Here is a 15,247-nt window from a genome sequence, read left to right as displayed (position 1 = left end):
ATAGGTAAGCTCAGGAAGTGTGGGTTAGATGAGTGGACAGTGAGATGGATTGAGAACTGGCTGAGTGGCCGAAGGTCGTGATCAGTGGCACAGGGTCTAGTTGGAGGCCTGTAGCTAGTGGTGTTCCCCAGGGGTCAGTACTGGGTCTGGTCTTATTCAACCTATTCATCAGTGACCTGAATGAAGGGACAGAGTGCACCCTCAGTAAGTTTGCTGATGATACCAAACTAGGTGCGGAAGGGCTGACACACCAGAAGGCTGTGCTGCCATTCTGTAAGACCTGGACAGGCTACATAGTTGGGCAGAGAAGAAACTAATGACGTTCAACAAAGGCAAATGTAGGGTCCTGCACCTAGGGAGAAATAACCCCATGTACCAGTACAGGTTAGAGGTTGACCTGCTGTAAAGCAGATATGTGGAGAAGGACCTGGGAGTCCTGGTGGACAAGAAGTTAACCATGAGTCAGCAATATGCCCTTGTGGCCAAGAAGGCCAATGGCATCCTGAGGTGCATTAGGAAGAGCGTGGCCAGTGGGTTGAGGGATGTTTTCCTGCCCCTCTACTCTGCCCTGGTGAGGCCACATCTGGAGTACTGTGTCCAGTTCTGGGCTCCCCAGTTCAAGAAAGACAAGGAACTACTGGAGAGAGTGCAGCAGAGGGCTACAAAGATGATTAGGGGACTGAAGCATCTTTCTTACAAGGGAAGGCTGAGAGAACTTGGTCTGTTCAGCCTGGAGAAGAGAAGGCTGAGAGGAGATCTTATCAGTATTTATAAATGTCTTAAGGGTCAAGGGGACAACCATCAAGAGGATGGGGCCAGACTCTTTTCAGTGGTGCCCAATGACAAGATAAGGGACAACAGGCACAGACTGAAACATAGGAGGTTCCATCTGAATATGAGGAAAAACTTCTTTGAGGGTGACAAAGCACTGGAACAGGCTGCCTGGCTGCCCAGAGAGACTGTGGGGTCTCCTTCTCTGGAGATATTCAAAAACCATCGGACGCAATCCGATGCAAACTGCTCTAGGTGTACCTGCTTTAACAGGTGGATTGGACTATATGATCTCCAGAGGTGCCTTCCAATCTCAGATATTCTGTGATTTCTGCCCCCATTGTACTCTAATTTCTGTTTTGCCAAATGACCTCTGCAAACAAAATGTACAGTGAATGGAACGTAACTGTTTCCCTCCTGTATGAAAGCAGAGGCAGATCTCTGTGTATAATGAGCTTGATTCTACATTCATTTTCTTTAGATGCAAGAATGAAAGGAAGCTGTTGGTTTTTGTTATATGTGGAAATTACAACATCGTTCCTTTAACTTACATATCTGATGTCAAGTTTCTACGGGCTTAAATGCAAGAGGGACTAAAGTGTAATGCTATGGAGAAGATCCTAAAACAGATGTGATGCAGCTGGCAGAAAATGAAGAATGAAAGTTGTCAGACATGTCCTGAATATCACAGGTTAGATAACTCTTCCTGCAACAAAACCATCTGCAGAAAAGGAGCTGCTACAAAAGAAAGAATTTCCCAACTGAAGAACCCTGTGTGCTTTAAAGTCATTAATTTCTGTCTCAAAGATTAACCTAAAGCCCCAACAATAAGCTTATTTTACTTCAAAATGAGTGAATACAGTTACCAGTCCTTCCATCTCTAGGATCCTGGCCATTTGTCTCGACTTACCCGCTTATGAAGACGTTCTGCTTCCTCCTGATATGCAGCAAGCTGTTGCTTCCATTGTTTTACATTGGCAGTGGACTCCAGCAGGGCTGCTGTGAGTTTAGCATTATTACCCTTGAGCATGGCCATTTCTGCTTCCCAGTGCTTGCTGATTGTCGAACTGCACAGATAGAATGAGAATGGTCAGAGCCCTCTTTTTTTCTCTTTTTTTTTTTCATTCAAATATCCAGGAGAAATAGAACTGTGCAAAAATCCTATGACTGAATGTCCAAATGAGAATCTAAGCATTCAAATCATCAAAACTTTAAATTCTGAAAATATTAATCAACAGATTTTTTTAATATAGATATATCATTATTGGAAAACAACCTCTACCTTCTCAGTTCAACCAGGTACTTTTTAAAATAAAATGTTAAGGACGATGAAATCTATAGCAGCTTTCCAAAAGCAAGAGTGTGTAATTCTAGAATATGTATATTACTAGTCACCATTTTAATATATATGTATTGAGAGTAAGTGCTTTTTTAATCTACTACTTTATGAAATATATTGTTAAAAAAAGGTTTGTCACCAGCTTGATTAAAGAGAGCTAATCTAGTGCCTTGGAATTACAGTTTAGTTGTCCTAATGCAAATCTTCTATGTCTGAAAAATACTTTATTAAATACCACATTTAATTTCTACTTACAAATTCAAAAACCTTGAATTTCAACACCATAATACTGTTAATGTGCCTTTCTTCAATAATATCAGCAGAGACCAAAGATCAAGGAGCATAGAGATATTATTGCTTTCTTGCAAAGAAGCAGCTGATGTTGGGGTCTCTTGACGTAGCTTATGGAGGAACAATCCTTCCCTACAGTTTAGTTATTCTCTGAGGAAACACAGGGCTTTATTCTTCACAGATAATTAGTCTGCCATCATCCACAGACCCTATCCTTGCACTGAGTATGCAAAGGAAAAACATCTCAGACACATCAGGTGAATGTAAAAGTATGAAAATAGGTCATTAATGTTTTTACTTGTATAATGTCAACAGCATTTGGGGTGCACACCTATAGGGAAAATACATGCGGAAGGTAATTATTTTGTCTAATTAGCTTACTATTAAAGGCATCATTGAAAATCAATGATCTGTAACTCTGGTCAAAATGATTTTGTATATACGCTTATGGTGAATTAAAAATAATTATTTATTATAATAAATATATTTAATATGCTTAATTTAATTATAAATTATAATTATTATTTTGCATGTAAGTTTATAGGTTTATTTGAACTCTGTACATATGAACAATTAAATATTCTGTCACCAAGTTCCTTTCACCCACTTCATGCATATGCACAGCCCATCCCATAAAAGCATATTTCAAAAATATTATGATTCCTATAAAAGCTCCTTAGGTATTCTAAGCCAAGCAGTCACCGAGGAACATTCATTACCCATTCAGATCACATCTGCTGTTTCACTAAAATGAGATGTCTGATTCTTCCACATTCCAGTATTTCCTTCTAAATACACCATTTTGTCCCCTTGAACAGGAATACAGGTTCCTTCAGAAGAGGAATATGGGTTCTTTCAAATTGCTTTAGCATTTCATGATCTATTCAAATAATAAGACGTTCACCACCGGAAATTTTAAATCTTAAATCACTAAACTAAAAAAAACAATAATCCTTTTTTCATCAAGGAACACTGACTCACACATGAAAGAAGATGAGAAATAAATTTTGTAACAATGTCTACTCTTCTTGTTTCTCTGATCAGATTTACTTTTCATTTATAGTAGCACAGCAGATCAAAAAATTCCATTTAAAAATGCTAAAAAAACCCTAGTTCTTTATCATATTCACAATTCCTTCTTGATGTTCTGATCCAGCAAACAAATATCCACACCAGCAACATCATGCAAGCGAGTAATCCCATTTAGTAGTCCTGCTATGGCAGGACTAGTAGCTGTGTGTGCGTGACATGTATACATGTTTACAGAATGTGCCTTACTACTCATTTTTCCTCACAGAAAAACTATTTTATATTGATGTAATGCAGCGGGTAAAAAGCTTTGTATCCAGGACAGTTACAGGATGAGAACTGCTTGGTCACTTGACATCCTAATTTAAGATGCAAAAAGGGTAGTGAATGGATTTTTTTTTGCAATGCAATAATTTATGTACCTACAATGATGCAAGGTAAACTTATAAGCCATGAAGATCCCAGAAGACAGACTCTTAGCTAGTGCTAAGTAATAATGCGAAGGGAATTTGTGGTGTTTCATCTTTGCCCAGTGCCTTATTACCCTGCCAAGAAAACACTCGGGAGCTCTGAACTTATTGCCTGTATACTGAAATGTCAGCATTAAATATGAAACATATATTTTATGCTACTGCTATGGCTACCCTGGTTCAAAGACTGAAATTTCTTCAGTCTCTCTCCCTCTCTCTTGAACATTCAAAGCAAAATTGGAAACAAAAAGGGGTTTTGTCATTTAATTATACCTAATTAGGAGTCCTGGAGTGAGTGGGAAGCTGAAGAGCGAGCAGTGGAGCACATAGCTGTCAGGTCATCTTCCATTCCAGGAAGAGGTAACAAAGAAATGTCTTGAGTTGTTCTGCCATTTTAATCTTCATACAAAGCTGCCTGCTTGTACAGGTCTAGTAGATTCAACAATTCAAAAGACACTGAATTTATGTGCATGAGGGACACAGTTGTCTACAGTATAAATAATTTAAGTAAAGGACCAGCAAACTTAAGAAACAAAACAAAAATGCCTCTTTACAGCTACTGCTTATTGTCTTTTTATTTGTAGTTGTGATTAACTGGACACATGCAAAAGGAAGTTTTAGTTGATAAATTGGAATTTATTAAAAAAAAGTAAGTCCTCTCAAAGTTATTATCAAGAGAAAATTACCAGGAAATTGCTTTGAGTTAAATATTTTGAGTGAGGCCAATGAAAAACTAATTAATATTCAAAGGGATCCTTATCCTTAATCAGAGTATTCAAAAGAATTTTTAGCAAAGGAAGATAGCTCCCCTGAGTAGGGAAGTAGAAACATTAATGGAGTGTGAAAGATCTGGTTTTCCCTTCAGGATAAGGAATAGCTACATGATCTCAATGAAGTTACATCAGCATAAAACAAGGGAATCATAGTTGTGAATCAGCTCTTTAGATTGGAATACACAACTTAAATGACAAATTTGGTCATAGCCTAAAAGATGAAGGAGGCCCTTGAAGCACATAGTCTTTAAAATGAGGTAACTAATAACAAAGCCGCACACCCCTACTGGAAAGTGAGAATGGCTGAAAACAGCAGGTGAGAACATGACTTTTCTGATTCTATCATTTTCTACAAATGTTGAAGGTTTATCCCACTCCAGGATAGAGTGTTTTGTTTTGCACACCCCTTTGCTCAACTTGGAGCTACAATATGCTTGAACTCCCAATTCCTATGTCAGCGTAGAAGATTATAGAAATGCAGAAGCTTTTTCTGCAAATTTGGGAAGAGGGGTGCTTATGGAGCTATTATGGATTTCTCTTTCAAGGTGTTTCATATATGATCTTCCACTTGCATTTAGCCTTTCAGTTTGACCATGCTCTTGGGATTCCGAATCATCCAAAGGACACATGCAGCCTGTGGGCAGAAGAGTTGCCTTTCCAGTTCTGTTACAGACAGTCCTGTTATTAGGCATCTCTTTGTCCTATGCTTTGATCATCAGCTCACTGGGCCAGGGTCAAAATCTTTTGAGACTTGATGGATGAAGCTGACCAAAGAGGTTGAGTAATGGTACAGACTCTTTCCACTATATGGTAGACCACTATGCAATGCAAATCAGTGACTATATTCTATTTAGATCTACCACCTAAATATTTCCCCTATTGTAAAAAACACTTTCTTTAAGAAAAAAAAAAACAACACAGCACCTTCCCTTAATTCACTGCCAGTTGATAGTTCTTATTTACTCCATCTAGACTTGTGGGATCTAAGTGATCTTAGGTTTCTTTCAGCTTCTTTTCAGAATAATGCATAGGGAAGATGATTTGCAGTTGAACTCAGTGATCTTAAAGGTCTTTTCCAACCTAAATGATTCTATGATTTGACTCATAAGACAGCTGGAAGTCAAAAAAAAAAAACAAAAAACAAAGTTATAGACCAGTTCTTCCCAATTCAACACTTAAAGCAAAAGTTTCAAAGACGAACATAAAGCTTTGCTCCCTGCTTCTCTCCCCTCCAGTTTACAGAATTCATCACAAACCCAACAGGGACACCAAGAGTATGAAACTGCACATGAATTTTGCTAGTTGCAATTTCACAGACAGCAGAACAGATACTGAGCTTCCATCCTTTCACGAGGCTATGCCTAAGTGACACGGCGCCGTTAGAGCATGTTTGTTTTCTAACATTGTGAGCTATAGTACACTTTCCCTGATAAGGCACCTAGACTAGGAAAAGGGTGGGGCAAACAGCATGATGTGAAGATGTTTAAAATTCAACATTCCTGAGCTTCCCTCTGTGCTGAACATTAAACCCAGCCAAATGATTTCTTAAGTGCTAAAGTGGAATGAAATAAGAATACCAAGATTTCTAGAGTACAGAAAGAAGGTGCTATACAATCAGTGTTGTCATGTAATTACATTAGTTATAAATTTCAGAATATTTCCTAAATAAAGTGAACATGTTAAATCTCAGTCATACACAGTGATCAGATCACAATTTGTCTATGAAGGAAATTTTTAGCTAGCTTCCTAAAATTCAGGTCAATTTAATCTGAATTATTTGCCTACATAAAAAAGCATTTAGCTTCAAACAACAAACCCTTATCTTATTTCTATACCTATTCTTACCATAGTGAAGGAAAAAAAAACCCTTTTATTTTATTTTTCCTTTAGCAAACTAGAGAGCTGGATAACTTACTACAAGCAAGTAGTTGTGGGTTTTTTTGTGTTTTGTTGTTGTTGTTGTTGCTGAGCCATGTTGTTTAAATAAAATTACTTTCTAATTTCCATTGTGGTTGCAGTCTCCCAGAAGAATGGTTTCCACTACTCTAATTTTGAAATGGAACCTTTTGCATTTTGTGACAGGAAGAGAGAGCATCATTATATCACAGTGCCACAGAGTAAAATCTGCAAAGGCAACAATCCTATAATTGAAATTCTTCACAATGAATGGACCACTAGTAATGTTTCATCATTATTTACTTGAGAGAACAGAGTCCTAGTCATCCCAGACATTTTATTTCAGCACCTTTGTCTAGCTCCAGCTTCCTTAATTTGCCAAACAGCTTAAGAGCTGATAAAAAACCAACTAAACAAAACAAAACCAACCCAAACAAACAAAAACCAAACCACAAAACCAAACCAAAATAAACAAACAAATAAATGAAACAAACAAACAAAAACAATAAAAACACACTGTTTGGTGTCACTGTGAAATATTCACAGTATCACAGTATGTTTGGGATTGGAAGGGACCTCAAAAGATCATCTAGTCCAATCCCCCTGCTGGAGCAGGAACGCCTAGGTGAGGTCGCACAGGAACATGTCCAGGCGGGTTTTGAATGTCTCCAGAGAAGGAGACTCCACAACCTCCCTGGGCAGCCTGTTCCAGTGCTCTGTCACTCTTACTGAGAAGAAGTTTTTTCTCAAATTTAAGTGGAAGCTCTTGTGTTCCAGCTTGATCCCATTACCCCTTGTCCTATCATTGTTTGCCACCGAGAAGAGCCTGGCTCCATCCTCGTGCCACTCACCCTTTATATATTTATAAACATTAATAAGGTCACCCCTCAGTCTCCTCTTCTCCAAACTAAAGAGACCCAGCTCCCTCAGCCTTTCTTCATAAGGGAGATGCTCCACTCCCTTAATCATCTTTGTTGCCCTACGCTGGACCCTCTCCAGCAGTTCCCTGTCCTTCTTGAACTGAGGGGCCCAGAACTGGACACAATATTCCAGATGTGGTCTCACCAGGGCGGAGTAGAGGGGAAGGAGGACCTCTCTCGATCTACTAACCACTCCCCTTCTAATACACCCCAGGATGCCATTGGCCTTCCTGGCCACAGGAAGAAATTTGTCCTATGGATGAACTTTGCTCATTATAATACCAAAACATATAGTCATCTTAGAATTTATATATATTTGGTATCAATACTTATTTCTTGCAACTAACATGTTTTTTACAACTAAAGTCTATTTTTGCAGACAGTGTATTTTATCAAGGGCAATCTAAAAGAACTTGTACCTGTTGCTTTAATAAACCTCATTGTGGATCTAGCCATGAGAATTTCTCATTGAATGCACTCAGACTTATAGTATCATATAGTATATATTATACTATTTGTGAATCTATGCAAGTGTGTAAATTCAATGGTCACAGCTGCCCCTCACTATTCGTGTATCCAATTGTGTGAATTCAACATTATGCCAGACTGGCTGTTGAGCAGTATCGGACTTACAGCGCCAACTTAAAGTTATTTGATGTAATTGGGCATCACTCAGGGGTTCAGCTCAGCCATCCCCAGGGTCACAGTGCACGCAATGAGGACATTAGTTCTACACTGTTTCAAGAATAGTTACTTTTTAGTCATTAATGTTGTCATCATACATGTATGCTTACCATTAGGCATTCCAGATGGCAGTGATACCATAATCACACAGCATATAGATAGTTCTAAAATCTATATATATCTCTCATATGAGAAGTCTATGTCTCATTATCCACCACTACACCAGAGACAACACAGACAGCAAGTAACTTCTTGGTATCAATAAAAGAAGGACTAAATTGGTATCAATGGAGCTTCAGCTTCACTAAAATGTACTTGGTTAGAGGTTAGAGACTTTTTGTTTTATCTTTTTTCTCTCATTTTTAAAAAATGCATTCCTCAAGTACTCCACTCGGTTTGGCTCCGCTGCCTATAAAACTTAACATATATCCTTTCTTTTAAAGAGAATAAAGTGGACAGACAAGGTAAAAAACACAGATATCTTTCAGAAGAAACTATCTAGTAGTGCTATATAGTCACCCACTCACCATCAAGAATTAATCCCAAACTGAAGATATGAGCAATCTTAGTCATGAGATACTTTCACGCATCAAATTCCCTAACAAACCAGGATGGGACAGTGAAGTTTGAGCAATCAGACTTTGTGAAAAATATGTTCATATTTGTCCTGCAAAACATCCCCTCTGCTTTTCACAAAAGGCTTCACTTTTCAAGGGTCATGACTGCTAAAAAATTAACTTGAGACTTGGGGGATGAATAGCTATGTGTTGTTTTACCCCTGGTAAGTTCAGATGTTATTGGCTTTCTGTTTCTGTAGAATATATTTTTTTTAAATGGGTGGCTGAAAAATATATTTAAGTATGCACTGAGGCTTTCAATCCAAATAAGGCATGCCATTTGTGCTTTCAAAGTATTAAGACTTTCCACAGATTATTTTAAAATAAAAAGCAATTGCACGAAGTGGCTATTTCCTCTTCAAATTTTTCACTGTGTTTTTTTTCTGCATGACTGTGCATTGAGACCTGTTGTATTTCTTTGCTGTCTGTTCTCTTTGATCCTAGCGACACTTCTCAGTTTTCAAAAAAATCTTTCAAAAGACATTGTTGTAGTTGGAAATGCTGACGTAACTTCAGCAAAATTTACCCAGAGGGATCTTTGGTGTATTACAGAGAACACCTTGGACTCCTTCATGGTGTCTGAGGAAAGTTCAGTTTGCAGCTTATCCCTACTTAATGGTTGAAAGACTTCCTATGACGACTCTCAACAATACAATACAATACAAATATACTGAAAGATGGAAGTATGAGTGAAGAAAACATGAGGTGTCAACTGTCTACATAAGATCTCCTATAACTGTCATTTGAATTCTTCTTGAAAATATGCTTGCATGTTTGAGCTTAGAACTAACAAAATGACAAATATTCTAAACCATATATGTACAAATCATCCCATAAAAGAAACCTCACAGACACTGCTCACAAATTTAAACAGGCATACACACATGGTATCAAAATGCACAATAGAAAAAGTTCATTATTCAACTGAATTACTAGGAAAATCTAGAATAAAGAGAATAAGTCCTCCATCAGTGCCTAAAGATGACAACAAAAAGTCACTGTCTGTTAATAGTAGACTCTTAAAAGGAATAACACATTTCAGAAAACTGTATTACTGAAAATACATAACAAAATTAATGATTGTGAATTAATGGATGCAACAACAACAAAAACACCCCATACCCCACAGAATCTGATTTAGTGTTAAGTATCACATATCCCAATTTACAGAGGCAATATTTACAGTTACTGAAGTATTAACACACTATCTTTTAATGTCATACATATTTTGGATTGGTTGAACACAATGGATATATTCTTTTAGAAAATGAAAGCTCCTTCCTTAAGCAAGAGAGTTCTTTTTTTTTTCCTTAATTTTTACTATGCTTTTAAAAAAATCTTATATATCTGTTTAAAGGAGGAAAAAATTACATGTTACAAGTTGCATGTTTTTTAATATAAATTACATAAAGATTATATTCCTCTTCTAAGAACACACTTGACAGATATATTAGAAGAGTGCTCACTTGTCCATGAGGATGGTATTTATATAATCTAATTTCAAACACCCATCTCACGTTGTCTGAATCATCCTTTGCAGTTCTCACTAAATAAACAGCAGGAAGTAGGTAATTCACATGCCCCAAACTAAAACTTCCTTAGGTCCACAAAGGAAATTGTGATATTACTCTCTTAAATGTTAGGCTATTTTTAGTTTTGGCTCTTATCCATTCCTCTAGCCATTAAAATTAGCTCTATCAGTTGCAGAGTTGCTTAATTTTAAAGAGATGATAAGCAACACATACACCATGACCATTCTTCTAATAGCAGATACGAGTCCTCTCCACCTCTCCTTCTATTACTAGAGATATCTTATGAAAATGTTACAGTATGAGCTGTATTATGCTGTGTATGACACAATACTGGTTTAAAACCATGTAATGGTTTACTACATATTACAGAGATTCCCTACAGAATTTTCAGAAACTGTCACAATCAGGAAAATCAGAAACATGAAAAAAAATACACAAATACAAGGTAAGATTTTTCTTTCAAATTAATAGTTTCCTAGCAAGAACTTTTATTTTGAAGGATAGCCTAGTTGAGCTAAATCCCAGCAGTTCAGACAAAAGTGCAGTAGTGTGGGAAGCAGTAAGAATTAGGGAGGGAGGGGAGAACAATCTCTCTCTGTGTGCTTCTTCCTGAGACCACCAGGCTCTTGCTGGTGGAGCACAAGAGGCAGACGAACAACACAGCAAGGACCTTCACAGCATCAAACAAGTATTGGTTGAGGTGAAATCAAGATCTACTTCTAAGTTGCTATATTAACCAGTTATTTGCTTACACTGACAGCGGGAACATATCACCTTTGAGTTTCTTCTCTGAGTATACCTCAATAATCTTTTCTCAACAGAGTAACTGAATTTACTGGAGTTCCTCCAGTGTGCCCTAAAATGTCACAGTTCATTATAGTACTGTGTGATGTGAAGACATTGCCTTTTATGTTACAGAGAAACCTTTTAAAAAAGCCTAGCTTTATCAGTCTTCATTCTAGAAGGTTTTCAAAACCCAACTGGATATATCTTAGAGCAGCCTGGTCTGATCTCATAGCTGACCTTCTCTGAGCAGGACCTTGGATTAGAGAATTCCTGAGTTTCCTCACAACATGAGATTATCCTATCATCAGGCTAAATAGCATTCAAAAATATGAATTATTAAAAACAAACCAAAACAAAACATCCAAATACTAGGATTTCAGTATAAATTCAAATTACAAAATTCCACAAAAATTAAGTCAAAACTTTTCTTTAAAGCCAACGTAACAGTTCAGCATGATTCACGTATCTTTACTGTAACATATCTAAAATATTTAAGCTTGTAGAAGTGAGTAGTTGTAACACACAAAGTGAAAAAATCTACTAAACAGATTTCTGCATACAAATTTTAATGAAAACTCAGTGAAGAAACATGAGCTAGCAGCAAGATCTTTTTTCTTTGTTATTACATGCAGCATTATTTATTAAATAGTAAACTATCTAGACAACAAAATATCTAATATATAAACATCATAAGTCCATTTTCACTAAGGTAATGAGTCAAAATTTCATAATAAAAATGTGCTTGAATACAAAAATAGGAATTTTAACAAACAAGCAACAAACACACACATATATGTTGTCATGCTGGTATGACTGAAATCAAGTTAATTTTCTTCATGTAGTTAGAAACTCTTCTTTTTCATAGCTAGCACAGTCGTTATTTGGATTTAGTTTGAGAACAAGAAGATAACACCCAGGGACAGAATTAATGTTTTCCTTCAAGTAACTTTCCTGTGTTTTTGAGTTGGAATGAAGGGAATGTAAGAACTTAATGATATCTTAGCTGTTGTTGGGGAAACCAAGGTCTTTCTGGGCTTGCTTTCTGCAGGTGCGAGGCAGCTAGGAAGGGGAGCATAGATGCGACAGACCTTGATTGACATCCAGACTGATCAATGAGAATATTCCATGCCATTAGCATTATGCTTCATATTTAATGAGAATTGGGTTTTCCAGCTGAGGAGACCCTTTCCAGTTCTATCCTGTTTTGGTTAAGTTCTGTCTAGGAGTTCCTTTAGTTCATCCTTTTGTGATTCTACCATTTTACAGTCAGCTTCTAGGCCTTTCTGCCTTTTTGGCCTTTTTTGCTCTCTCCCCGTGATCGGCTGTTCAGGACCAGGGTGCTCTCTTCCTGGGACTGGCTGCTCAGCAGGGACGGAGTTCATGAGGAATTGCATTATTTTTTACTTTACATTCTGTTTCATTTTATACATATATTAGTAGTAGTACTTATAGTATAGTAGTAGTATATTAGTAGTATATTAGTATAATTTATTATTTTATTAAGCTGGTTTTATCTCAGTTGACAAGTTTCTTCCTTCCCTTTTGATTCACTCCCCTATTTGGGGGTGTGGGGGGGTGAGTGAGTGGCTATCATGGTTTTGATTGATAGATGGGTTTAAACCATGACAATTGTCTAATTAAAATACTATGTAATAGAAATTCCAAATTTCATTAAATTTAGATGGAACTTCTTTAAGCATTACATGAAAAAATTAAGTAAAAGGTAAAAGTCACAGTTGACAGAAAGTTGAAGACTTTCAGGATTTGTCCCAGAAGAATCCTCTTATTTTAAGTTTTTTTCTGAAAGTGTTTTATCCCACAGCTTCATGAGGTGCCAAAAGTGGAATAAAACTTGTTATAAACAAAAGTATTCTCTTCAAAGGCAAAAGAACAAGTTTACCAAACAGTTACCAAAAAGTCTGTTGGAAAGTAAAATGTAGGAAAGCAAGATGTGCGGTTCCAGCCACCTGGATGATAAAAGAAGATCAATACTAACATGACCATCTGGATGGTCGAAGACATAATACTAACATAATAATATATAAAGGGCCTTGGACAGATTACTTTGAAGTACGTTTCTCGCAATTGTAAAAAGTTATAGCCCAGACTCGTGAGAATGGTATCTCGGGCCGGATAACCGCCCCCAAATGCATGGGATGTGTGAATGTCCTTGGGCCTGGTCTGTGAATGAGTAGAAAAACAAGTGAGACAAACATCACATGAGTTTAGTGTGTTCTTAATAACAATTAGTGGAAAAGCACCTTTTTTGTAAACATCTTAGTCCAGGCCTGTACCTGTAAATCCTATAAATTGTCAATGGTGAATAAAGAAAGCAGCCTAGGCGTAGGTCAGCTCTTGGCTTGGCCAGGCTTTGCACTCCTTCCGGAACAAGACCTCTGCCTCTGCGTGAATTTCTGTCTGCATCCTGGTATGCATCATTCCTAATCGCTGCAAAGTCCTAAACAGCAGTTGCAGAGTAAACCAGACACACTATTCAGCTTTAATATTCTAATTGTATCTAGGGCTAAATAAGCTCAGTGTAATATTTCTTTGGGCGCATTCAAGTCATCAGGAATTGTATACTATGCACCAGCAGGATTAAAACTTACATTTACAAGCCAGGTGCAGTCACATTGAAAAGGGTTGCAAATTTTTTTAGCAACTTTTTTCTCACACCTTTTTTGGTGAACTTTTTTTAGATGGGAAAAAAAATAATATCACAATTTAAAGAATGTGGAATATATATATATATAAGGAAGATGACTGAGGAAACAAAAATTTAGTTAAGAAAATACACACTTTTAAAAGTCTATTAGTATTATTTAGTATTAGATTTTATTAACTAGCTTTTGTTAGAAAGAAGCCTTCCTGGACTAGCCATCATTCAGAAAATCAGACTTGATCAGAGTCTCAGTCATGACTTTTAAAAATTCTAATGCCAGGCTTAGGTTACACTTTACTTTCATTTGTTTTGGCAATGTTTACTAATGAGAGCAGTTCTCAGGCTATAAGATGTGGGAGTTTCCAAGCAACATTACTTCATAATTCAACATTAACCTTCATAGTTATTTTAAAAAAGGCAAGAGGTTTAATTACAAGAGTTTATCTTTCTGTGCAAGGCTCATAACTAGTTCACTAGTGTCACACTGTTTGTGTTAGGACTTTCCAAATAAAAGATAAATTGAAGCAACTAGACTTTTACTCTATTATGTTCATGTGATATGAATAGGATTGTAGACATATACTGGACAATGTTCATTTCAATACTTACAATTATTTACTGAAATAACAAAAAATTTAAAGATCTAATAACAAAACTCTGGTAACTTAAGTAGTGTTTTCTTTCAGCTTTGGGTATAAATGGTCAGAAAATAAATAAATACCAAAGTAGTCTACACTTCGCTGAAAGAACGCAGCCCCCAACTGCCTACACTGAGACATACAAAGCACACAGAATCCTTGCAGAAGAGGACTTATTTGGCCAGAGGTTGTTACAACAAAATGAATTTGAACATTTTTTGGCATGTGTAGATTAAAAATGACAAGTAGTAAGATGTAGACTAAAGCATGACCTCCACACCTCTCATTTTGACCTTGTTAACTCATTTCAGACCCTTTCAGTTCATACAGACAGGAAAACCTCTTCCCTAGATCACTGTCTTGACAAAACCCCCTTCAAACCTTTATCCCTGTTCTCTGCTACAGATCTGCCCGCATTTGGCTAAGCTCACTGACCCTCTCAGCAGCAACGCAGTTCCCACCTCAGCAGTCATCCTCGCTATGTGGTGCTGTGGCACCTCATTCTGCCCATGAAGCCCCAACCTTTGCCCCATGGCTGCCTGGGCTCCTGCCAGGTGGCTCTATGCTTGCTCCAGCCTACACTGAGGACCACTCCTTTTGGACCTTCACAGGGTATGTACTGTCACACCAGAGCAGAATATAGCTTTCCTAATAATGGAATAAGTGAACTCATTATGTTAGTGTTATTTCAGTGAAGCATGGCCAGACTCAGAGACTCCCATGTCCCCTATAGCTGACTGCATTGGAGGGAAGACCATACTATCTTTTCTTTTGAAAAGCACCTAACGATTGATCAACAGCTCCAGGAGTAAAAGTAAATACGTAAAAAGCATTGCCAT

The 15,247-nt window shown here is 37.2% G+C and overlaps 1 protein-coding gene across 1 annotated transcript in view; it reads right to left on the bottom strand.

Annotated features, from left to right (window-relative positions):
* The window catches only part of LOC308051389 (homer protein homolog 1-like), a gene marked incomplete at both ends in the record, with an annotated part of 58,413 nt that overhangs the window by 16,582 nt on the left and 26,584 nt on the right, over positions 1–15,247 (bottom strand). The window contains one exon of the mRNA XM_080361817.1: positions 1,682–1,838. Coding sequence (XP_080217943.1) covers positions 1,682–1,838 — 157 coding nt within the window. The remainder of the gene's footprint in view (positions 1–1,681; positions 1,839–15,247) is intronic.

This window comes from Nesoenas mayeri, assembly GCF_963082525.1.
Source record: "Nesoenas mayeri genome assembly, chromosome: W".
In the NCBI taxonomy this organism is placed as follows: Eukaryota; Metazoa; Chordata; class Aves; order Columbiformes; family Columbidae; genus Nesoenas; species Nesoenas mayeri.
Note: the sequence above shows the minus strand (reverse complement) of the source record. Positions and strands in the feature narration are given on the sequence as shown.